This window comes from Zingiber officinale, unplaced genomic scaffold, assembly GCF_018446385.1.
Source record: "Zingiber officinale cultivar Zhangliang unplaced genomic scaffold, Zo_v1.1 ctg127, whole genome shotgun sequence".
NCBI classification, from domain to species: domain Eukaryota; kingdom Viridiplantae; phylum Streptophyta; class Magnoliopsida; order Zingiberales; family Zingiberaceae; genus Zingiber; species Zingiber officinale.
In genome coordinates this window covers 406,074-432,583 of record NW_024589823.1, presented here as the reverse complement: position 1 = coordinate 432,583, position 26,510 = coordinate 406,074, and the positions used below count along the sequence as shown (strand labels likewise).

The 26,510-nt window shown below is 37.0% G+C and overlaps 2 protein-coding genes and 1 long non-coding RNA gene across 5 annotated transcripts; all 3 read left to right on the top strand.

The window, feature by feature from the left end:
* Positions 1 to 259: 259 nt before the first annotated feature.
* On the top strand, positions 260 to 1,763 carry LOC122035951. The gene is made up of 2 exons (XM_042595110.1): positions 260 to 955; positions 1,023 to 1,763. Exons 1-2 carry the CDS (start codon positions 260 to 262, stop codon positions 1,761 to 1,763), a joined length of 1,437 nt encoding a protein of 478 aa, XP_042451044.1.
* Positions 1,764 to 9,739: 7,976 nt separating this feature from the next.
* LOC122035950 (zinc finger protein ZAT10-like) lies at positions 9,740 to 10,309 on the top strand. Its single transcript, XM_042595109.1, has one exon. It carries the CDS (start codon positions 9,740 to 9,742, stop codon positions 10,307 to 10,309), a length of 570 nt encoding a protein of 189 aa, XP_042451043.1.
* A 3,474-nt stretch (positions 10,310 to 13,783) lies between these two features.
* On the top strand, positions 13,784 to 15,581 carry LOC122035964. 3 transcript variants are annotated; one of them, XR_006127290.1, is made up of 4 exons: positions 13,784 to 13,924; positions 14,034 to 14,219; positions 14,547 to 14,755; positions 15,568 to 15,581. It is a non-coding gene; the product is annotated as an uncharacterized LOC122035964 (long non-coding RNA). The 3 variants fall into 3 exon arrangements; XR_006127289.1 differs by lacking the exon at positions 15,568 to 15,581 and having other exon boundaries at positions 14,547 to 14,935; XR_006127288.1 differs by lacking the exon at positions 15,568 to 15,581 and having other exon boundaries at positions 13,791 to 13,924; positions 14,587 to 14,932.
* Positions 15,582 to 26,510: the final 10,929 nt, after the last annotated feature.

Sequence of the window (26,510 nt, the reverse complement as noted above, 5' to 3'; positions counted from 1 at the left end):
AAAAGTAATTCCCTAATTGAAACAGTCAATTAACAAATGTTAATAATTGTTTTTAAATTTTAAACTAAAAATAGAATGTCTTTTTTTTTGTTTAATTAATTTAAAGATAAACAATGACCGTGTCAAATTAGTGCCCCTTTTAAGCAAAGCCAAATCTCCTCATCAATCGCATTATATTAAGTTTTGGTTTTAAAAAAAAAACTTGTGTTCACGAGCATACATATATACATCGTTTTAGTAGATACGATTAAATTGGCTGATGCTGGTTGAAGAACTACTAATAACTATGGAAATCAGTCTTCTGATCGACGTGAAAAAGGAACGCGTGATATTGGCGGAGTCAAATAGCGATTTTATAGACGTATTGTTTAGCTTTCTGACGTTGCCGTTGGGCACCATCGTCCGTATCCTCGAGAAGCAATCCTCCCTCGGCTTCATGGATCGCCTTTACGAGAGCGTCCAGAAACTCGATATCGATTACTTCAGCACAGAAGCCTGCAAAACGATGTTGCTGGCTCCGAGAAGCGTGTCTGATTTAAGATGCGAGGATCTAAAGCTTCGCCCTGACGATTCATATCCACGGAGCATTTATATTTGCAAGACCCCTGATTGCTTCTACAACGGAAGAAAACCTTGTAGCAGAGAAGCACATACTGTGTGTTCGCAGTGTGGCCGCACCATGACACGTTATTATTCGTCGATTGATGATAGAATTGCAGGTGAATTCCATGTGGACAAGGAATTAAAGGATCATATTAATTTTGCTAAAGAGAAAAAGGAAGAAAATATTGGCGGCGTTTTTGTAGTAAAAGGGGGGAGGTTTCTGGTTACAGATGATCTATATGTGATGCAGAGCTCCACGAAGAATACTTTGGCAGAGATGAAAAAACATGGAATTGAAAATTTTGACAGCTGCCCCTTGGAGCAAAGGAAAGTGACGCTCCAAAGATCTACGGTACGTATATATATATATTTTAATAGATCTACTTATATAATTCTTGTAATTGAATTTGTTTGTGTAGGTTCTGGATATACTCAAAAACTCATTGGCAGAATCCAAAACTGTATTGACAAATGTTTTCCTGAAAGAGAGGAAATTAGAGCAAAATGCCAATGGTGTAGTTATCTCTAGAAGTATATCCCCACTATTTCATTTAGGGAGGAAATCTATATCTAAAGAAATAACTGTCAAGTTACAACGGAACAAAACTAATGGCGATGTTGTTTATGTTGAAGCGGGAGCGGATCTTGTAGATTATCTATTTAGTTTTCTTACACTTACTTTGGGGGCTGTGGTGAATCTATTAGATGGGGTCTCTGGCATCGGAAGCATTGACAATCTATCTCAAAGTGTTCGAGAATTACATTACTTGTATAAATGCATCAAATCAGAGCAGTGCTTATGGGAACTTACACTTCCAATTGTGGCCTCCCACTATCGTTGTGATAATCAACTTTTAGAAATAAGAGAAGAAGACTATTGGCTTGATTTAAGAGCATTATTCCCTCGAGGAGCTGCTTCCAACTCTGAAATGTCAAAGATGATACTTGTTGATCCAAAGTCTCCCGTTGGTGGTTCCAAAGGCGGTGGGAGATTCATGAAAAGATCGAATAAGTTTTTAGTAGCGGAAGATATGGGTGTATATCCATTTAGTTCTTTAACAGCGTTGGATATTATGAAAAAATACAACACTGAATACGACACTTTGCACTTGGACGATATCGAAGAAGAGACGATTACACTAGGAGGACGAGAGGTATGATCTTACTTTTCTTCTGTAATAATTAAATTGTTTTTTTATTAATATTTTTCTACTAACGACCACTTTTCCGTTTATGAATATTACTTTTTTAAAAATACAATAAATCAGTAATTATTATTTTTAAATAAATATATATACACACGATAATAATCGTTCTCGTATTTTTTGCATTTCCTTTCCTCATAATTCTTTATTTATATTCTAATTTTTTTTTGTTTCTTTTTATGTGTAGGGTTTGATAGTTTTGAAAGGAAGTTTAAAACTACCGTATTAGTCATCAAATTAAATTGTTAGTATACTTTTGTGGTTCGACTTTGAATATAACAGGGCATCCTATGATATGAACGCTTGCATGTATTTAAATAAATATTTTTTTCTGTCATTGATTGAAGTAATTCTTTTTTTTTTTCTCTTCCATGAAGGGGATGATTTATGGTGGCTATAATAATGCAAATGTAGTCTTAAAATTGTTGCAATATAGTTTATCTTTATGTTTAATGAGCTTACTTTAAGGAGGTCAATTGGTCAAATAGATCGATGTTTTAAATTTTCAACGGACAAGAGTCACTTGTATTTTCAGACGACTCCATGAGTTGCATGCATATATGGATTAGGGATGGTATTTCTTATCCAACATGGTCTAAATCAAATATGAAAAAATGATATTAAGATAAGATCTTATTAGATTCTGATTAAATTTGGATCGATTTGATTGACATGATTAATTAATGGATCAGATAAATTTGAAATAATCCGATTACAATATATGAATTTATTTATAAATATTTTTAGATCGAATTCGGGTTGGATTGAATTCAAGTTAAAATAAGCATATTTTAATAAAACAGATATTTTTGGGTCGGTTTCGGGTTGAATTTAAATTAAGATGAACATGTTTTTATAAATGAGTCATTTCAGGTCGGATTGTGTTAGGGTTGAATTCAGATTGTGAGTTATTTCAGGTCGAATTAAGTTAAATACAGATAAACAGATCAAAATTAAATCGAATAATTTGATCTAAAATATTAATCATGTCAGATTCAGATTTTAATATTCCAACGTATTAACATGCCAATCTAAACCTGTTAATCCGGCTCCGATCTGAATTGTCATCTCTATATGGATCTTTAATGCCACATATGCTAGCTAGCTTACAATTAAGCCATGTGAACACTATAAAATCACAACCACCAGACGCGCTCAAGAGTTTACAGTAACAAAAGACAACCTTTAGACAATTAAACAAACATTTGGAGTCTACAAAAAGATTCTAAACAATATTTTTTTGACAACTTAGAAATCACATTTGAAGCTATTAATTATTAAGATAGATTAGTGAAAAACTTTCGAAAAATTATACCAATAAACAAAATATCATGTCTTTGTATATAAACAAGCAAAACACATTTAAATGGTCATAACTGAAGTTAATTCTTGTTAAAGTTCTTCAAATGCCCAATTGCAACAACCAACCCGATACAACTAATAATCGCTATATTCTAGTTAAAATTCTTTTTTTTTTCTCTGGTAATTATAGCTAACAATTCTACATTTGTGAATGTCATGTCAAGTTAAGTATATGGATATCTGTTCTGAGAAAAATGAACATTCTTAATATGACCAATCTATATCCGATGTCTGTAGCATCGACAATATACTATAGAACATGTTTACTTGCTATAAATCCGTAACTGTGTTCAGCAATGATCTCTTATGAAAAGCAAATGTGGTTGTCCACTTTCTAGAAAACTTTAAAGCACATGATATCTGTCTGAGAATGGAGACGGTTGACTCGCCGGTAATACGTTGCTATTCTTGTTGACCAGGAGGTTGGCACGGCTTCCACTCTGTGAAGAAGAAGACTCACAACAAAATAAGTTAGAATGATGGCCGGGGAAATCCCTAGTGTAGTTAGTCTGACGCTCAAGTAAACTTTTTATGAAGAAGAAAGTAATTGTTAGAAATTAGAGTTTTGAAAGTATGTGTTCCTTCACCTTTACTCATGAGAGTTGAATACCTTTTATAGGATAGGACCTCTCCATCATGTACTCCCCATGCCCCCTTATTTCTAGCTATCGTTGCCACCTTCCCCGAAATAAATGTCCATTACGACCCATTTATGTCAAAGTTAATAGCTGCGTTTTACAGCTTTCTTGTAGTAACAGTTGTGCTATTCATTATCTCCCATGAATAACATAACACTTTGTTGCTCTAAGTATCCGGGATTCGAGCACCGGACATAGCCTGGAGTCGGGAGTAGCTGAGAGTCGGAAGTAATCGGAAGTCAGGTATCGGGCGTAGCTGGGAGTCGGGAGTAGCTGAGAGTCAGAAGTAATCGGGAGTAGCTGAGAGTCGGAAATAATGGAGTGTCGGGCGCTGGACATAATTGGGAGTCGGGAGTAGTTGAGAGTCATCTCGTGTTGACCCGGCATGCCATCCTATAGCTTGATTATTGACCCTCTTGGCCACATGGTATCTAGGAAATACCCTTGCATCACTAATCCCCCTTTTAGGTCTAGGCGAAGGAGGTGTAAGTCCGACTCACTGGATTGCAGCATCATGCAACCAAGTTTTAGTTTGGTCCGTTGTACACATGGATAAGAAAATATTTAGCTTATCTTTAATGAGATCCTCGCTTAAATTATTAACATACCTCTTAAAGTTGGGCATGCCTTGTCAGCCATCACTTCCAATCCTAAAGAATACTTTTATCTCCAAGGTTATATCAAATTAATGTGATGTGACCTTTAACGAAGAAGAACCGCCTATCTTTAGCATAATGATTATTTCATTCTCGTAATACGAGCTCGATCCAACGACCAATAGTATTCCCCTACTCCTATTATGATCATGATCTAAAAGTTCCGATTAAATGCTAATGGGTATAAATATGGTGGAGAAGCCCTTATCATTTTATGCAACCCTGCCCTTATTTCCTTCAACTTTCTTCTTTGCTTCCGCTTCAAGTTTCTTGCATTTTCATACCAGAGAAAGTTTTTATCTTTTTCCGTTGTTTGAACGTTCTCCAGTCTACTTTTAGTTCTTCATCATTTTGGTGTCGATCTTTGTGATGGCGACATGATCTTCCTCCTCGTCCATTTCCTGGTACTGATCTATAGAGTCTAGTTTTAGTAATGCCTTCTTAGATCGCTTAAGAACCACCTACGAGATTTTGGATAATCACGTCTTGATATTTCCTAATGGTAATGATCGTCTTGACCGTTCACCACCAGGATGTGCCACCTTCTTCCGCAGTCACTTGATAAGAGGACTACGCTACCTCGTTCATCTTTTTTTCTCTGAATATTGTAATACTACAGTCCCTTGTCCTAGTTAGGGCCTAAATCCTTTCGCATCTTGACTGACATAGTTATTTTGTTCTATTTATATTGCTTATCTCTGAGTGCTCATTTGTTCCACTGTTTCTTTTATCCTAGGAAGATGGGGTATTTCTCTTCTCTCGAGTGGGTCATGGTCTGCTCTAGAACCTTCCTACTTCTCATAAGGGGTGGAAATCTCAATTTTTCTTCATTCGACCTCTTATTCTCATGTTTTAGCTGAGCCGTTTGCAACGAGATTTACCTACTTCTCCTGTAAGAGACAATCACCTGATATGAGGCGGCTACTTCTGTGTTTCTGAGTAACTTTAAAATATGAAGCTCAACAACACTTCTTTGCTCAAGAAGGGGCCGCTTAACATGTTTAGGCTAAACCGTCTTCCAACTCCTCTTCAACTATCTGTTGGTACCATCCTGCTCCTTTCCTTGATTCTTATTTTCTAACTAACTAAAAATACTTCTTTTATTACAGTTGCCACAATTCTTAAAGCTGCCTTTGAGAATGCCCTCATAATTGTTAGGATCGATGGACGCGGCTAGAGAGGGGGAGTGTGAATAGTCGCCCCAAAATCTTCGCGTTTCTTCCTACGATTAGGGTTAGCGCAGCGGAAATAAACAATAGAAACGACAACGGAGAATAGCAAACCTCAAACTCGTCGATGTAACGAGGTTCGGAGATGAAACTCCTACTCCTCGGCGTGTCCGTAAGGTGAAACTCCTACTCAAGGTTTTTCAAATCAATTTTGAAATGATTTTAAACCATTCAATTTAGGACCACAATCTTAGGGCTAAATGTACATGACTTGTACACAAGCTTTCCCTATGATCCTCAATTACGAACTAGGCTCATCTAGGTACAAGAGCTATGCACTTTGATCCTAACTCATAATCCTAATATCTCACACACATCTAAGGTGTATCAAATACATCCAAGTCAATTTTGATGTGAGATATGAGTTTAGGTCATCTTAAGTTAAGTTCTCATGCATTTTCTAGACAACAATTTAGGTTAGGACCTTCGGATAGCGGCTAGAGAGGGGGGGTGTGAATAGCCGACCTCACATTATCGTTTCTTCCTACAATTTAGGTTAGCGTAGCGGAAATAAAGAGTAGAAACGAAAGTGGAGAAGATCAAACCTCAAACACGATGATGTAACGAGGTTCGGAGATGATACTCCTACTCCTCGGCGTGTCCGTAAGGTGGACGAAGCCTATCAATCCGTCGGTGGATGAGACCTCGGAAAACCGGCTAATATAAACTCCTTCTTGGTGGAGAAACCTCGCTACAAATTTCTTGCAACAGCAAGATAGGAGTACAAAGATACAGCACAATACAAAGGCAGTAAGAATGTAAAAACACAGCTTGCCTTCTCGTCGACTGGATGAAGCAACAACTTCACGAAACACCTACAACAGCAGGAACCAGCCGAAGGAAGCTTCCACGAAGCTTCAGGAAAATGAGGGCTCAGCGAAGCTCTGATTGCAGTAAGATCAGAAAGAAAAGAGAGGCAGTCACCCTTTTTTTTTTTTGTAGAGGCACTCGACCCCTTTATATCCCTGAACCTGCGAACCTGCGAAGAGGGGAGAAGACACAGCAGAAATCTAGCCGTTGTGACTCAATCGCTAGAGCTGGACCGATCAGGGTGGAGCCTGATCGGTCCAGACCTTCTCTGATCGGTCTTGGGACCGATCAGGACCTATTCTGATCGGTCCCCAGACCGATCAGCACGCTTCACAGAGAGTTGCCCAACTCTCTGATCGGTCTGTGGACCGATCAGGACTCAGGTGGATCGGTCCACAGACCGATCCCCCTCTTTCTTCTCCCGATCTTCTTCGCTTCTGTATGATTACTGATCGGTCACCAAACCGATCATCGGTCACCAGACCGATCAGTCAACCAGCGTATCACTGGATCGGTCACCAGACCGATCCAGGTTTAGAGCTCCCAGCCCTAAACCCTACCTGGTCCTGAGAACGAGCTACCGAGCCCTCTCTGACCTAGTCCGGAGAACGAGCTACCGAGCCCTCTCCGACTCCATCCGGTCCAGAGAACGAGCTACCGAGCCCTCTCTGACCACAGTTCAGAGAACGAGCTCCCAAGCCCTCTCCGACTTCCCATGCCAAGTTTCCATACTTGGACATTTCCGTGCCAAGTCTCCATACTTGGACTTTTCCCTTGCCAAGCTCCCTGCTTGGACTTTTCTCGTGCCAAGCTCCCTGCTTGGACTTTTCCGTGCCAAGTCTCCTTACTTGGACTTTTCTCGTGCCAAGCTCCCTGCTTGGACTTTTCACCAAATGTCTGGTCAACATTGACCTATCTGGATTTCCCTTGCCTGGCTTCACTCACCAGAACTTTCCAACTGCCTGGCTTCACTCACCAGGACTTTCCCTTGCCTGGCTTCACTCACCAAGACTTTCACCTGGCTTCACTCACCAGGATTTCCAACTGCCTGGCTTCACTCACCAGGACTTTCCCTTGCCTGGCTTCACTCACCAGGACTTTCACCTGCCTGGCTTCACTCACCAGGACTTTCACCTGGCTTCACTCACCAGGATTTACCGAATCAAGTCGACTCACCTCGGGTCAACCAGGTCAACCTTGACCAAAGATTGCACCCACAATCTCCCAAGTTTGTATTCTGTCAAACATCATAATACAACTTTTCTACTCTCGTCAAACATCAGAATAGAACTTTTATATTCTCGTCAAACATCAAAATACAACTCGAGTCAGGTCAACTCGAGTCAGGTCAACCAGGTCAACCTTGACCTAAGGTTGCACCAACAATCCCGACCGAACGACTCGCAGTCGACCTACAGCGGGATCCACCTACACATCTTATCGTACTCTTTTGAATATTTGTATCATCGATAACAGAGAATGTTTAGCAAACAAATAGTACTTTAGAAGCTTCTAGCTAGTCATATTAGATATTTACGTATTTGTTTAAGTAAATGTGTCAGAAGACACTTTTTGACTTGTCTTTTCCTAAGACGCTTTGGAAAATATACATATACTTTGAGATACGTGCACAAACGCTATAGTGTCACTATAAAAGGGGATCTCCATTCACAAGCGGGGGTATGTGATATTTCATAGTTGAACATGCTCATTGCTACCGTTTACTTACTATTCTTCTCCTCGTACACGAATCACTGACTAGAGCATCGGTGGGCCAACGCCGGGAATCCTTCCCTAGCCCGACACTAACGCTTCTGATCTTGCAGGACAACGCGAAGTCTTCCTCCAGTCAACACCAAAGCCACCGCGGAGTCTTCTTCCAGTCAACACTAGAGCCACAGCGGAGTCTTCTTCCAGTCAACAACAGAGCCGTGTGCCCAGCCAACCATCTTCTCAGCTTTCAGACAGGATCATATTTAGCGTCGTATATCGGAACTACACCTGCATCCGAGACGTGAAGATGAAAGATGTTGGACAACTCACCACAGTTACATTAACTCAAAGAGTTAAAGATACTAATTAATGTCCAAGCAGCAAAGATGGTGCAACAGCAACATGAGATGGCAGCCGACTGCCGAGCGTCCAATGACCTAGTTGTATTGGTGACAGGTCAGCGAGCTAACCAAAGAACTCGAGCAAAAGACCCTATTGACCGCAAACCAAACCACCAACAAGTACTGAATGCGTTGATCCCATACCACAGGCTGTTATTTCGCACGCCCTCGGGAGAGCATGGCCGAGCTGAAAGGACACAAGGATCATCTCTGAGAATGCACTCGTCCGGAACACGCAAAAGGGCAAAACAACCCGACTCAATGACTCTCCCGAGCGGAGCAACAGATAATTCTCCCAAGAGATCCTCGATGATCAATTGCCACCTCACTTCAAACCTTTAACAATCCGAAAGTACATAGGGTCAACTGACCCCGAGGATCATCTACTGAAATTCGATAACATAGCCAAGTTCCACCAATACACCGATGAAGTCAAGTATCGAGTGTTCCTCACCACACTCTCTGGATCGACGTAGAGGTGGTTCAAGCGCTTGCCTATCAGATTGATTTGCAGCTTCAAAGATTTCCGAGCGGCTTCTCTACAATACTTTGTTAGCAGTCGTCGCCACCAAAAGACGAACGTGAACTTGTTCGCAATCAAATAAGGGCCTATCTAAAATAACGAAAATGGACAAATCACCATAAGGGAATTTTTTAATATATTACTATATATTTAATATTAACTTTGTCCCAATTATTTTAATTAGATCATTATTAGTAATATAAAGATTACCGTCACCATACTAGTAATTTGGATAAGATTAAAATAATGCAAACTATAACTAGCGCACCTTTCTAATTTCGCCTCATAAACTGTAATCAAAATTTGGTACATTTATAAAATTATTTTCTAAAATAAATTTGAATATACGTGACGAAGAAAAGAAGATAGATATACACGGAGTAATTCGAGTCGAGCGCTGTTAAGGAAAAAAATAATGAATTATTTGATTTGATTTGATTGATTCGTTAACAAAAACATCGTCCAGTTGCTTAATTCGTTTGTAGTTCCTATTACTACAACGAATCCCACTCCCTTTCTGATTCTCCTCTTCTCCCTATAAATATAACGCAACCAAAATCTACCGTCTCTTCTCCCCTTCCACAACAAGAAACAGAGCAATGGCGACCCGCGGTTACCATTCTCTGCCGTTCGTCTCCAAGGTGCCTAAGGGCAGGCGAACACAGCGTCGCCACCCATCGCCTCTGTCGCTGTCGCAGCAGGACAAGCCACTTCCGCCGCAGCCGCCTATCCGACAGCCGTTTCCGTCTGTATCTCCGGCTCCGACACAGCGCAACCAGGCGAGTTATGTCGTATGTTCCCAGTGCGGTAAGGTGTTCTCTTCCTACCAGGCCTTGGGGGGCCACAAAGCCAGCCATCATAAGTTCCCCGCCGAAAACAAGCCTCACGCTTGCTCTTTTTGCTCCAAGTCGTTCGCGACGGGGCCAGCGCTAGGCGGGCACATGAGGGCTCACTACGAGAGGAAGAGACGGCAAGCCGCAGCCGAGAACAGGCCGATGGCTGGGCCATCGTCCTCGCTGACTGAGTGCTCGACGGCGATGGGCTTGTTAATTGACCTCAACCAGGAGGCGATGCCGGAAGCGGAATTGGCTAAGGAAGAGGAAACGGTGAGCTCTCATCTGCCGGCGGCGGCCACCTCTCCCCCTCCTCGCTTCTTTACTTTCTTTTAAGACATTAATTAATCTGATTAGTTTGATTAAACATTTCAAAAAAAAAAGAAAGGAAAAAAATGCAAATTAAGAAAAGGTGTCTGTTATTTGATTGTTATAAACTGCTAGATTAAATTTTCTTTGATATTTGTGGTCAATTTGGAGATATCTGTCTGTTGAAGAATTATGTAATTATTTTGGAAAGTAATGAAATATATTTTTGATGGATATATTTTTAAGGTGTTCAAAATTTGTTATCACCATTAACTTAGTTATTAAGCTAACTGATGTCATCTTATTTGATCAATTTTAAATAACAATTCTGCTAATTAAAGGACAGAATGATTTTAAATTACAATAAGAGGAAACTTTCTTTTCTATTAACTATTTAAAACTAATTTTATTAGAAGTATGTAATTTAATATTTAAAAGAGATCTTTGGTGAATTTAATAAAATATATGATACGATGATAAAATGTGTCCCTCTGAAAGTGGGTCAAGATAATATAGATCGGTTGATATAGCCGTCAAAGTTAATAAGAGGTCAAAAGTATCCGTAATATTATCGGTTGCCCGAGCGGATTACATGGCAGGGCGGACTTAAAAGGCTGACCGGACCGTCCGAGCAATCGTCCTCAGCACTTGCAGTCAAGGTTAAGAGTCTAACACTAAGCTATCCGATCCATCATCCTAGCCAATCGGACCTCCGATTTGATCGGACGCAATACACCCCTTCGACAATAGCACGGTCGAGTGAAGAATAGGTTGATACCTCCATTAAGTATGGCTGAGTTGGTGACATCCCGACCGAATGACTCGCAATCGACCTACAACGGGATCCACCTATACATCTTATCCTACTCTTTTGAAAGTTTGTGTCATCAATAATAGAGAATATAAGCAAATAAATAGTACTTTAGAAGTTTCTAACCAAACATATCAGATATTTACGTACTTGCTTAAGTAAATGTGTCAGAAGACACTAAGCTATCTGATCCCCCGTCCTGACCAATATGACCTCGGGTCTAATCGAACGCAATGCACCCCTTCGATAATAGCACGGTTGAGTGAAGAATAGGCCGATAGCTCCATTCAGTACGATTGAGCTGGTGACTTGCAGTCGGCCTACAACGGGATTCACCTATACATCTTATTGTACTCTTTTGAAAGTTTGTACTTTAGAAGCTGCTAGCCTGTCATATCAGATATTTACGTACTTGCTTAAGTAAATATGTCAGCTGAAGACACTTTTTGACTTTTCTTTTCTTAAGACGCTTTGAAAAATATACATATACTTTGAGATACGTGTACAGACGTTATAGCGCCACTATAAAAGGGGATCTCCATTCACAGACGGAGGTATGTGATATTTCATAGTTGAGCATGCTCATTGCTACAGTCTACTTACTATTCTTCTCCTCGTACACGGATCACTGACTTGAGCATCGGTGGGCCAACGCCGAGAACCCTTCCCTAGCCCAGACTAACGCTCTTGATATTGCAGGACAGTGCGAATTTTTCCTCCAGTCAACACCAGAGCCATCACGGAGTCTTCTTCCCGTCAACACTGACCACTGCGGAGTCTTCTTCCGTCAACACCAAAGCCACCGCGGAGTCTTCTTCTGGTCAACACTAGAGCCACAACAGAGTCTTCTTCCAGTCAACTACAAAGCTGCGTACCCAGTCAACCATCTTCTCAGCTTTCGGACAGGATCACATTTAGCGTCGTATATGGGAACTACACCTGCATCCGAGATGTGAAGATGGAAGATGTTGGACGACTCGCCACAGTAACATTAACTAAAAAAGAGTTAGAGATACTAATTAATGTCCAAGCTGCAAAGATGGTGCATCAACAACATGAGATGGTAACCGACTGTCGAGCGCCCAATGACCTAGCTATATTGGTGACAGGTCAGCGAGCTGACCAAAGAGCCCGAGCAGAAGACCCTGTTGACTGCAAACCAAACCACCAACAAGTACCGAATGCGTTGATCCCATACCACAAGGCGTTATTTCGCACGCCCTCGGGAGAGCATGGTCGAGCTGAAAGGACCACTACAAGAAATTTTATATTTAACCACACCTAATAGACAACAGTTTTTCGAGAAACTGTTGTCTTTTTGCCATTTAACAACGGTTTTATTAAAAACTGTTGTCTAATGTATGTAAAAGACAACGATTTTTAAAAAACTGTTGTCTAATGTATGTCAAAGACAACAGTTTTAAAAAACTGTTGTCTTTTAGCGTTGCTTACATGATAATATACAACAGTTTTATTAAACTGTTGTCTATTGAATGTTGTTGAATCCCAAAAAAATAATAGTTTTTTTTAACTTCACGAAAAAAAACTCACGAACAAAGAGTTTTTTTGTTTGCGTGAGGCTAGTCACCACTGCCGATTCCCCTTTCCCCTCCTTCCCAACTCGACGTTGATCCTCGCCGCCTATCGACGCCGCGATACTTCTTCTCCCCGCATACATAACCACCAGCCAAGAGTTACTCAACGCCGGCTGAAGCCTCATTGAGTCGTGCCTTGCTCCGATCAACGCCATAGCTGCCGTCGCCGAGCCCTAACTCTTCCCCGACGCCGGAGCCACGAGGAAATCGATCGCGCTAGCACCAAGCGTCCACCGCCGGCTAAGGCTCTTCTCCACTGATCACTGGAGTCCATCCGGAGATTTCTCTTCTCCTAGAGTCACCGGCCCTGCATTGGTGGATCTCCGGTTAAGAGGGGTTTGAACCCTAGATCTAACCTCCTGCGGCGCCTCTCTACACATCGCAGCTTCGACGATCGAACCAGGTTTGCTCTAACCGATCTTTACTCTAGTGTTGGCATTGCCCTATTCCTCTGTCCCAGCTCACCGCCACAATAACCTCCCGAGCCCTCCGAGAGAGATATCAGATATGGCTCGAGGGTAAGTTGTTGTTAGTGCTAGATTTGTGTGGACTTGATTGTATACATTGTTTGGGATGTTGAGTTTGGTTGTGTGATCATTTATTACAGATCCGTCCGGCCAAAAAACATATGCCGCCTTCTCAACCGCCAGCCGCAACTCCCCCACCGCGCCCTCACTGAGAAGCACCCTGACGCCTCCTCCGCCGACGGCGAAGACGATCCCCTCCACTTCTCTGTGACTCTTCAACAGTCTTTATGCTGCATATGCTAGAACTGATAACTTCCATTAAAATCAAATGATTTCTCCCTTTTGCAGTAACATCCATTTAGTTCTTCGCTTCTGACTGATTAATATCTTTCTAATTCCTTTTCTTTTTGAATTTTGATGTATATGCAAGATCCAATGATTTTAAATCACATTTTCAGATTTGACTTAATGTGTAGTGTCCATCTCCATTCAGTCCCTTAGTAGATCAAGAATGTCATGATATAGAATGTACCTCTTTTTTATTGGAGAAGATGATTCTGTTTCCATTTTGATATCAGGTTCATAAGCAGGGTGTTGCACTTGGAAGATCTGTTGACTTGACAAGGTTTGACGGTTATGACCAATTGATCAAGGAGTTAGATCAGCTATTTGAATTCAAAGGAGAATTGATGGCTCCAAATAAAAATTGGATGATTGTATTTACTGATAATGAGGATGATATGATGCTTGTTGGAGATGACCCTTGGCAGTAAGCATGCTTCTACATTCCTAATGTTCTTCTCTTATGTATATATATCTTCCATTTTCTATGTATAAAGTGGATATGTTGACAACTGGTGTTGTATAATTTTCTGCAGGAAATTTTGTGCTATGGTCCGTCAGATTTTTATATACACAAAAGAGGAGGTCCAGAAGATGGATTCAAGTACCTTGAACCCAAAAAATGAAGATTGTCCTGATATGAAAGAGAATGTCAAGGAAACAAAAGGCAGTCAATCTGCATCATCATCTAATTCAAAAAACTCATAGGCTTATCCTGCAATGTAAGTAGGAATCTCTTTTTGTTTAATATAAATTGTCGTGATAATCATTTTATCCCATCATTTCCTAGGTTATTGAGATGTTTTATTTGAAAACTATGATAGGTTAGGTCCTTCTCCATTAATTCAACATTTGAAAGATAACTCCAACAGTTAATCCCCGAGTATTTCATACTCATATTACAGCTAGTCAAGTATTTATGCAACATGTTATCTGTCAATGAAAATTAAACTGCATCCTTTGCAAGAAAGACTGACAACTAGAAAAATAGTTCAATATCGCTACTAGTATTTCATGTTTGGAAATTGATTTACGCGAGAAGTTTGCAGGCTGACGACATCTTTGCCATGTGCAATTCAATCTTTGTAGGATCTTGAAGCACAAACAAAGTGATTGTTTGTGCTTTATCTAAGTGATTGTTTGAACAGTTTTATAGCATGCATCTTGACAATTAATATAATTTTGAAGATCACTATCAAGGAAGAATGTTCAAAGGAAAGTAAAGGCTAAGGAGAAGATCACGTAATTAACTACACGGGTAGGTTTCCGTAAGAATTCAACTTTTTCTTGATCTATTCTTATGTAGTCCATGGTACACATTAAAGATTTCACTGTAGCTTATTTTCAGTATTCTAACATGTAAATTAATACACTTATGTGGATCCTCCAAACAATCTAAGTTGTGATGGATTGATATCCCTTTATGTTCCAAACCTTTGTTTTTTTTTAGAGCTTGTAATTTTCATTGCAAACAATCCATATGGTGTATGAATTACATTCAGTCCAGTATAAACTTAGCACTTTCGCTTCAGAGGCAATTTATGGGTTTTATTCTACAATCATCTTTACTAATTGATCAGATTGATTAAGAAGGGCGTTGGAGTAGCTTGGTAAATTTGTTTTGCTAGGTTATGATAAATTAGCATTCAGCGGAATAGATGTTTGGATTTCTTCTTCAAATCACACAGTAATATTTCTTTTTTCATTGGTGAAACAATCAATCCACTCTCATTATAACTTCCACAACAGAAAATTTTATGTTATTTGCCTACTACCAATGCAGTTTAACTGATTTTACATTGACTGAACAAGGTTGATTTTATTTAGGTATCAAACTCTCCCATTTGTTTTAGATATTACATGTCTTGTTTGTTAATTTCTCCAAACCATTATTTCTCAATTTGTTAACAAAGAAACTCATGTTAGCATAGTCATGATCAGAGCCTAATTATAGTTTACAATTATCTGAGTGTTATTGATTAACTGTTCTGTCCTTTCTTCTGGTTCTTTTTTTTTTTTAATTTGTGCACTCATTTAGATGGTTTATTATTCTTGTTGTGATGAATTCAGGTCTAGTGAAAATAGGGAAGAAGTATGACAAGAGAACAGGAGCACTTATCAGGCAGCCCTTCATCGAAAAGGTGCTGCAGCAGCCATTCTTTACAACTGATCTCCTATACAAACTCGTGAAGGAGTGTGTGGCTATGCTCGACCACCTCTTCCCCAGCAACAACCTGTCAATTTCAGCAGAATGCGACAGACAAAATGGAGTGCCAAAGCCGGCACAATCAGGTGGGAGGGTTCCGGAGTTGGAGGAGATTAAATATATGTAGAGCTTATACATGAAGAGCACTGTAGCAACGCTGCGATCCTTGAAACAGATTAGGAGCAAAAGTTCAACAGTCAAAACATATTAGAAAATCTCATGTTATATTGTTCTACCTTTGTTTTAATAGTGTTATCATTTTGTTGGTTGCTTATGAAATTTTGTTGGTTGCTTATGAAATTTCTTCAGAATGTTATAGATATTATTTTTGAATGTTAGAAAATTGTATATTAAATTTTATTTTGAAATTTAGTATTTTGAATGATTTATAATATTGGAAAATTATGTATTAATTTTTTTTATTTTTTATCTAAAAAAGACAACGATTTTTCACCGTTGTCGTAGATAGTTTAAAACTGTTGTTGAAGACCCTGTTATTAAAGGTAGACGCTCAAAGACAATGGTGAAAAACTATTGTCTTTGAAGGAAAAGACAACGGTTTTTCACCGTTGTAAAACTGTTGTCTTTGCTTTCAAAGACAACGGTTAAAAACTGTTGTCTTTGGGCACCCCTTTTAATAACACGGCCTTTAACAACAGTCCGAAAGAGGCTACGACAATGGTGAAAAAACGTTGTTGTTAGGCTTTTTTTCTTGTAGTGGACACAAGGATCATCTTCCGAGAATGCGCTCGTCTGGGACATGAAAAAGGGCAAAGCAACTCGACTCAATGACTCTCCCGAGCGGAGCAACAGACAATTCTCTTAAGAGATCCTTGACGATCAATTGTCACCTCACTTCAAACCTTTAATGATCCGAAAGTACACAGGGTCAACTGACCCCGAGGATCATCTATTGAAATTCGATAACATAGTCAAGCTCCACCAATACACCGATGGAGTCAAGTGCTGAGTGTTCCTCACCACACTCTCTGGATCGACACATAGGTGGTTCAAGCGCTTGTCTATCAGATCGATCTGTAACTTCAAAGATTTCCAAGCAGCTTTTCTACAGTACTTTTCTATCAGTCGCCGCTACCAAAAGACGAACATGCATGAACTTGTTCGCAATCAAAAAAGGGCCTTAGGAAGCGTTACAAACATATTTTAAGAGATTTAATCAAGTAGTCATGGACGTCCCATCAGCCACCTAGAAAATTTTGGTAAGTGTCATCTCCCAAGGACTTATTGATAATGATTTTTTTCGCTCGCTTATCAGGAACCTCCAAGAGACTTTGATCATCTGCTCAGATAAGCTACTAAGTACATCAATGTTGAAGAGACCAGTCAGCTCGGAAAAAAGAGCTAGTGACTAACCTGGAGCACCGAGAGTCCCACACCCATCAACCGCCAAAAGGGCGTTGAGTAGATGCAAGGCAACAACATCAGGAGTCTCGAGCCCATGTGGTCCAATCTGTGGAAGTCGAGCGAGCAAAAATCACTGAGCCCTGACAGTGGACCCCGCTCTTATCACCGCTCGACAACTCATAATATGAAGTATTGTTACCAACTCAATCCAAAGTCATGCAGACCCACTCCCCCAAGCATTTCGTCGTCTATAGCCCTCTCCTTAACGTTGCCATTACCGCCGACCGAGAAGATAACATGATGAAAACTGTGACTATTGACCAACACCGAATACATCTTCAACAAAGAGATAATTAATCAGAAGTATACTTGGATATCTGTCGAACGGCCATGCTCGTCAACCCTTAGTGTAGTAAGTCTTAGTAACGAATGCTTAGTGACAACTTGGCTAATTAATTACAGTACAATCAACGTGTCATTGGCAGATGTATGAAAAGAGACGAACCGACAAATTAAATCTTGCATAAAATAACCATGTAGGGAAGATACCTTTAATTTGTGTGAGAATGTTGAAGCATGTACAATTGTGATAAACTTTAAAATTAATCATGTAACCGCCTAGTCTTCTTATTATAATAGTATCTAAAAAGTTTTTCTTTTTGGATGAATCATAATAAAAGGAATAATGTACAAAACTAATGAAAGGACAAAGAATACCGTGCACTAATATGAGGCATGACAGACATTTTAGTGGAACATGTTAGAGTGTATACTAAAAGCCTAGCTTTTGGTATAAACATTTATCTAGAAATAAGAATCACATTGGTCAAATGTCTACATTTATGATAAATGTAGTTGTTCAATTAATTTATATTGTAGATAACATGGTGTGTGGTGTCACACACAGAAGATCATGTTATCAGTTTCCTTATAAATTATAAACAGTAGCTCACGACTAAAATGGAAAGGGACAAACCATTGGAAGGTCGTAGTGTAATTATGTATTAGTTTATCTTGACTATATAATTACACTAGTACACTCAGAGTGTATTGAGTAGGACTATTAGAGGTCGTTTCTTTTATACTGACTTTATAAAGAAACAAAGACCTCAGTTATTATGGAAGTGTGTGCTCTTAATCCTAATATAATAACAAGCACATATGTTTGATATTTATTTCTTTAATTTATCAATGGGTGAGATTTAGTTCGATAAATCAATAAACCCGATAAGTTGGGAAATGGTATCACTTATAGTGTGTGTTGTTGATTATAGAAGGAAACTGTGTCCTAGAGATACTAGGTTGATAATGTCCCCAAGAGGAGCTCATAAGGATTGTCATGTTAAACCCTGCAGGTGGACTTAGTCCGACATGACGATAAGGTTGAGTGGTACTACTCTTGGACTTAGATATTAATTAAATGAGTTGTCAGTAACTCACTTAATTAGTGGACATTCGATATCTTAAACACAGGGAGACTAACACACTCATAATAAGAAGGAGCCCAAAATGTAATTTGGGATTGGTGCGGTAGTTCAATAATAGTTCTTTAGTGGAATGAATTATTATTGATAAAATTTAGTTGTGTGTTCGGGGCGAACACGGGATGCTTAATTTCATCGGGAGACCAAAACCAATTCCTCCTCTCGGTCCCTATCGTAGCCTCTAGTATATAGAGATTTATACCCACCGCATACCCACCTTCTTACCCATCCAATGGGGCCGGCCAAGCTAGCTTGGAACCCAAGCTAGGGCCGGCCAAGACCAAGTGGATGAGTCAAGTAAGTGGCCGGCCAAAGCTTGGGTCCCAAGCTTAGGTGGCCGGCCACTAGAATATTAAAAGGATTTTTATTAAAATTATTTCTTATGTGGATATCATGATTTTAAAAGAGAGTTTAAAAATTAAAAATTTCCTTTTATAGCTTTCTACAAAAGATTAAGAGAAGAGATTAATCTCTTTCCTTATTTGTAGTTTAAAAGGATGGTTTTAATTTTTGGTAAAAACTTTTCTTATTTGTAAATCATCTATATGTTTAAAAGAGAGTTTAAAATTTGAAATCTTTCCTTATTTGTTGATTAAAGGAGGATTTTAAATTTTAAGAAAACTTTCCTTTTTAAACATGTTCATGATTTAAAAGAAAGTTTAAAAATTAAATATTCTCTTTTATAAGTTTCTACAAGAGATTAAGAAAAGATTTGATATCTTTCCTTATTTGTAGATTAAAAGAGATTTTAATTTTTAGAGATAACTTTCTTTTTATCCACATGTTTAAAAGAAAGATTTTAATTTATTAAATTTCCTTTTTATAAACCAATCATGAAGGGATAAAAATTATTGAGAAATTTTATAAAATTCCGGAAGCAAATAAGGAAGTTTTAATTGGTGTTTAAAATTTTATTTGCTTGGAGTTTTTTTATTGTGGCCGGCCATTATAAAATTGAGAAAGGAAATTATTTTTAATTAAATAAATTTTCCTTTTCAATGGCAAAAGAATTAAGGAAGTTTTTATTAAAATTTCCTTATTTGCCAAGATCAAGGATTATAAAAGAGGGGGTAGAGGAGGCTTCATGGCTAACGAATCTATTCTATTTTTCTCCCTCTTTTCTTCTTCTTGTGTGGCCGGCCTTTCTCCTTGCTTCTCTTTTGGTGGCCGAACCATACATCTCTTGGAGCTCTTGTTGGTGGCCGGACCTAGGAAGGAGAAGAAGAAGAGGAGGAAGCCTCATCTTGAAGATCCCTTGGAGTATTGGTGGTGATCAAGTTCTTCTTCCTTGGAGGTGGTTCTTCTTGTGGCCGAACCTTGCTTGGAGAAGAAGAAGGTGCGTGGTGGTTCTCGTTTCGGAAGATCGTCGCCCACACGACGTCCGGGATAAGAAGAGGAATACGGTAGAAGATCAAGAGGTTTTCTAAAAGGTATAACTAGTAATTTTCTTTCCGCATCATACTAGTTATTTTGGAAATAATACCAAATACAAGAGGCTTACGTTCTAGTGTTTCGAATATGGTTTTTGAAGTTGTGTTCTTTTGTTTCTTTCTTTTCCTTGTGATTTGATTGTTCTCTTTGGTTAACCTAAAGTTATTTTAGGAAATTAAATATTAGCTTTCTATTAAAGGTTTTGTCTAGTCGGTGGTGGTTGCTCCCATATCCAAGAAGGCCATGTGCCTCGCCACGTCAGTACTGGGAACCTTTTATGGAAATTAATATTTAATGGAATTAATAACTTAAGGAGACTTGGGTCGAACGTGTTAAGTTCCGCAGGAGATCCAAGTCAAAACCTAAAAGAACAAATAGATTAAGTTTTGGATCAAACGTGTTAAGTTCCGCAGGCGATCCAAAATTTAATTTAAAAGAACACATGGTAGCTAGGAAAAGGTTCAGACCTTTGTACAAAATTTTTGTACAGTGAAACCTATAGGTTTTCCGAGTAGCAACCAACAGAACATTGATCACAATCAAAATAAACAAATAAAGAAAAAAATTACAAAAAAATAACGAAAAACATGCTATATATATTACATATTATTATTTTTTCATTCATCTAAATTATTAATATTACCTTAATCGGGGATGGAGGGGCGACTAATTTACTGTACCATGGAGAGAAACGATCTATATGAGTACCAAAGTCCCAAGTGGAAAAATAAATATTAGGAAACACGTGAAATTAAGAGTGTAAATGAGTCAAGTCGTTCGTGAGCTATTCAAACCTCGATTCGATAAAAACTCATTTGAACTCGTTTAATGAGGCTCGTTAAGATAAATAAATCAAGCTCAAGCTAAGCTTCACAATATTCGGCTTGTTAGCTCGTGAACATATTCGTTAAGCTCATGAATAAACTTTTAAATAAAAAATAATAGTTTTGATATTGAATTTATAAATTTTACACTCTACTTATGAAAAACATAGACAAATATATTAAATTTATTTATTAGAATAAAATTATAAATTTTAACAAGAATATTATATTTTTTTTTAAAAAATATATAATTTAGTTTTTAATGAATATTTAAATTTATAATTTATATTTATTAAGCTCGTGAATTATGAATATATTCGTTAAATAAAACTCAAGCTCGACTCGATTATAAACGAGCCAAACTCAAGCATCTAAGAATTCGGCTTGGCTCAACTCGATTACACCCCTACGTGAAATGAAACCACGGCGTGGAAATTAATCCTAATAGATAGATATAACTAGAAGGGATATTTGCTTCACACGGACCGTTTACCTTATTTAGTTTTCTTTCTGAGGAGCATGAATCTAAATTTTTTTATTTGTTTAAATTTTGTAAAATTTAACTGGATACATATTCACAGCGTCAGTAGATTACTAAGTTATATAATTATCTTTTACCTTCTTGTCAATATATTTTATAATAATTAATTGATACATGAATTTATTTTTAATTTTTTTCCTTAAATTATTTTGAGATCCACTAAAATATATTATTTTTATTTCAAAGATAGTTTAGTAGCTATAGCTTAAAATATATATATATAAAATATAAAAGAGTTGAGGGCAAAAAGTAATTCCCTAATTGAAACAGTCAATTAGCAAGCGTTAATATTTGTTTTTAAATTTTAAAATAAAAATAGAATCGTCTTTTTTTTTTTGGTTTAATTTAAAGATAAACAATGACCATGTCAAATTAGTGCAAAAGCTAAGCCAGATCTCCTCGCATTATATTAAGTTTTGGTTTAAAAAAAAAACTTGTGTTCACGAGCATACATATATACATCGTTCGGCAGGCGAGTCATCGCCACGTTCTATACTAGTTTTAGCAGATACGATTAAATTGGTTGAAGAACTAGTAATAACTATGGAAATCAATCTTGTGATCGACGTGAAAAAGGAGCGTGTGATATTGGCGGAGTCAAATAGCGATTTTATAGACGTATTGTTTAGCTTTCTGACGTTGCCGCTGGGCACCATCGTCCGTATCCTCGAGAAGCAATCCTCCCTCGGCTGCATGGATCGCCTTTACGAGAGCGTTCAGAAACTCGATATCGATTACTTCAGCACAGAAGCCTGCAAAACGATGCTGCTGGCTCCGAGAAGCTTGTCTGATTTAAGATGCGAGGATCTAAAGATTCGTCCTAACGATTCATATCCACGGAGCATTTACATTTGCGAGACCCCTGATTGCTTCAACCAAAGAAGTAATAAGCCTTGTAGCAGAGAACCACACAGTGTGTGTTCACAGTGCGGCCACACCATGACACATTATTATTCGTCGATTGATAGAATTGCATGTGAATTACATGTGGACAAGGAAAAGGATCATATTAATATTGCTAAAGAGAAAAAGGAAGAAAATGGCGGCGTTTTTGTCCTAAAAGGGGGGACGTTTCTGGTTACTGATGATCTATATGTAATGCAGAGCTCCACCAAGAATACTTTGGCAGAGATGCAAAAACACGGAATTAAAAATTTTGACAGCTGCCCCTTGGAGCAAAGGAAAGTGACGCTCCAAAGATCTACGGTACGTACGTACGTACTGCTAACTCCGATCCTTGTATATATTTTAATAGATCCACTTATAAATTCTTGTAATTTAATTTGTTGCTGTAGGTTCTGGATATACTCAAAAACTCATTTGCAGGATCCAAAACTGTATTGACAAATGTTTTCCTGAAAGAGAGGAAATTAGAGCAAAATGGCAATGGTGTAGCTATCTCTAGAAATATATCCCCACTATCTCATTTAAGGAAATCTAGACCTAAACAAATAACTGTCAAGTTACAACGGAACAAAACTAATGGCGATATTGTTTATGTTGAAGCGGGAGCGGATCTTGTAGATTATCTATTTAGTTTTCTTACACTTACTTTGGGGTCTGTGGTGAATCTATCAGATGGGGTCTCTGGCATCGGAAGCATTGACAATCTATATCAAAGTGTTCGAGAATTACACTACTTGCATAAATGCATCAAATCAGAGCAGTGCTTATGGGATCTTACAGTTCCAATTGTGGCCTCCCACTATCGTTGTGATAACCAACTTTTAGAAATAGGAGAAGACTATTGGTTTGCTTTAAGAGCGTTCTTCCCTCCTCGAGATGCTGCTCCCATCTCTAAAATGTCAATGATGACACTTGTTGATCCAAAGTCTCCCGTTTGTGGTTCAAAAGGCAGAGGGAGATTTATGAAAGGATCGAACAAGTTTTTAGTAACAGACGCAATGTGTGTTTATCCTTTTAGAGGTTTAACAGCGTGGGATATTATGAAGAAATCCAACATTTTGCACTTGGGCGATATGGAAGAAGAGACGATTACATTAGGAGAAGCAGAGGTATGTAATAATCTTCTTCCTTTCTGATTTAATAATTGAATTAATTCTTCTTTTGTTAATTAATGTTTTCATCCCAATTAGTCATTTATAAATATTAATTTTTAAACACAATATTCAGTAATTGTTTTTTAATAAATTAAAATTTATTATATATATATATATATTTAAAAAAATTAATAGGACCCATTGATCGATAAAAATCATTCTCGTATTTTTTTTTGCATTTCCTTTTATTATTATTATTCTTTATTTATATTCTAATTGTTAATTTTTTTATATGTAGGGTTTGAAACTTCTGAAAGCAAGTTTATTATCGAATAAGAATTTGACGAAGGTTTTTTCTTCCTAACACAAGTACCAAAGAGTTCAAATGAATACGATGCCACATGCGATATTCAGTCGGCAGATTTCAAATGTAAAGAAAGAAATAAAAACTATTGTACTGGTCAAAATTAAATTGTTAGCATACTTTTGGGGCTCAACTTTTAATATAATTAATATGGCATCTTTTAATATAATTAATATGGCATGCTCATTCAGAGCCATTTTAAAATTAATTAACTAATAAAATTCTCATCCCAGGCCAGCCATCAGCCTATTTGTGATCCCACCATAATATTATTTTTAGCAATGCACGAGTTAAGAGCATCTGTATCAGATACCCTATATAAATATTTTACTTTAAATTTTAGATAGTGTAGCTAAAAAATCTTTACATCAGCTATCCTATCCATTCTCTAAATTATGCATTTATGAACAGTACTTCTCTAAATTTAGGAAATGGATTTCATTCCCTAAACATTATAGAGGAGAGAGAAGAAATAGGGAAACTGGTATATGATATTTTGAAAAATGGATATCCAAATTTAATAAAGTAATTTTTTTACCCTAAATTATATATTTTGGATAGAGAAACTGGTGTGGATGCTCTTGTTCATGTACGTCTATAAATTATACTCTGTACGAACCAATATATTTTGTTATCTTCGAATAATTTCAAAATATTAACTTATTGTTATCTGATAAATTAGTTTGGAAAAGATATTTCTAAGAAAATAATATAATAAGAAAGAATTCTAGCATGAGATTAGCCTTCTCTAATAAAAATCTAGTGTTTTGAGTCTTCTAACTATAATTTTTGAAAACAAATAGAAAAGGCCGAGGAGGAGTAGATGATGATTGAAGCTGAGCAGTACCTGTGTCATGTCTTTGAGTATCTATATATCAGTTTTTTTATAATATTCCTAAAATTTAAGAATTCTAGCATCAGATTAGCCTTATCTAATAAAAATATTATATAAGAAAAAATTATGCTGAACAAAATTCTAAAAAAAAAATGTAATCATTTAATAATATCTAGTGTTTTGAGTCTTGTAATTATAATTTTTGAAAATAAATAGAAAAGGTGGAGGAGTGGATGGTGATTGAGGCTGGGTTCTCATGTTAGAGCATCTATATTAATTTTTCTATAATATTTTTAAAATTTAAAATAAATCATCCACTTTATTAAATTTAGATAATCATTTATCTTTATAAAGTACATAAGCTATCCTAAAATTTCTATTATCTTTATTTTTTATTATTTTTTTCTCTCTTTCATTTTTAAATTATTTTTTTCTCTCTTTAGATGAAATATTATTTTTCATTACCCAATCCATTTCTTTTATTTTTTTTTCTCTCTCAAATTAAATGATATTTTAATATTTAGGTAATGAATTTCATTTCCTAAATTTAGAGAATTATTATTCATGAAATCTAAATTTAAGGAATGGATAAGGTAACTAATGTAAAGATTGATTTTAAATAAAATATAAAATTTAAGATAAATTTTATGTTTAGAGAAACGGAATTGGATGCTTTAGTAAACATAATGAATCATATGTTGAGAGAGTAAAACAGGAGGAAAATTATGGAAGGGATATATAAGGGAAGGAAGAATATATAATTTAATAAAAATAAAGATAATAACTTCGTGCTTGAATATAATTATATTCATTTTAACTTATATGGCAGATCTGTTAATACTTGATTATAAATTCTCCATGCAAAATTATATAATTATATATATAATGTTGCGGACATATATATATCCTCGTTAAATTTTACAAAATTTAAACAATTATTGAGCAGTACTAATTAATGTTATTAGTAATCTATATTTGGGGAACGTAAGTATTAATTACTTAATTAAAATAATTTTTAAGATAAAACTTATATAAATAATAAAAGAAATAAATAAATCTTTTAATTAATTAGTTAAACACGCATCATGGTTGCTCGTTATTCGAGTTTAATGCATTTATATTGATCGTTTCATGGTTGCCCCTGCTGATAGTGATAGTTCAATGCAGATGGATCTAGGATAATATTTCTAATAGAGACTGACATAGAAAACTATATTTAAGCATCATAGAGTACTCTAGATTTAGAGTTCCAGGATAATATTAATATATATGTCTGGGATTAAGATAGGAAACCATTGCGCGCAGGTTATTAATTAATTAGCAACATCTTAATTATTAGTTATCCGATTTCACTGTAGGGATATATTAGCTATAAGCCTATAATTTTTGTAGATATATATTACACTAATCTATATTCTAAATGACTAAATCTATCAGTGTTATTATAATGACAAATGCATAGCAAAAAAAAAAAAAAAAAGGCATTTGGGATATGCATGCAATTGTAAAACTCTAACAAATAAAATATATAAACTAATTAATGGGAAGATGTAGTATTGACTATTTTAATAGTTTGATTAGCTTTGATATACCGGGCCGGACATTACATTCTAGTCAACTCAGACAACTCAGCCACGTGTTACGTCCGTTCAAACAACCATGTGAACTTTTTCGACTACAAATCAACTCCATGGTGAGTCGATCGAAAAGTACGATATCACGAGGTATAGTGAGTCACTCGGAGCTGGCTCGGCTCTTCACTAATAAATCTGAAAATAATTAAGAGTAATCAGTTGACACATGGCGCTATTATATTCTAGCTAGGGAATATCCCAAATGAGAACATTGTGGCACGTATATGCCTTTGTCAACATGATAACAAATATACATTGAAAATCGGAAACCTAGGCATAAAAAAATTAATATTAAATCATCATTAATTACAATATATATAAACAAAAAA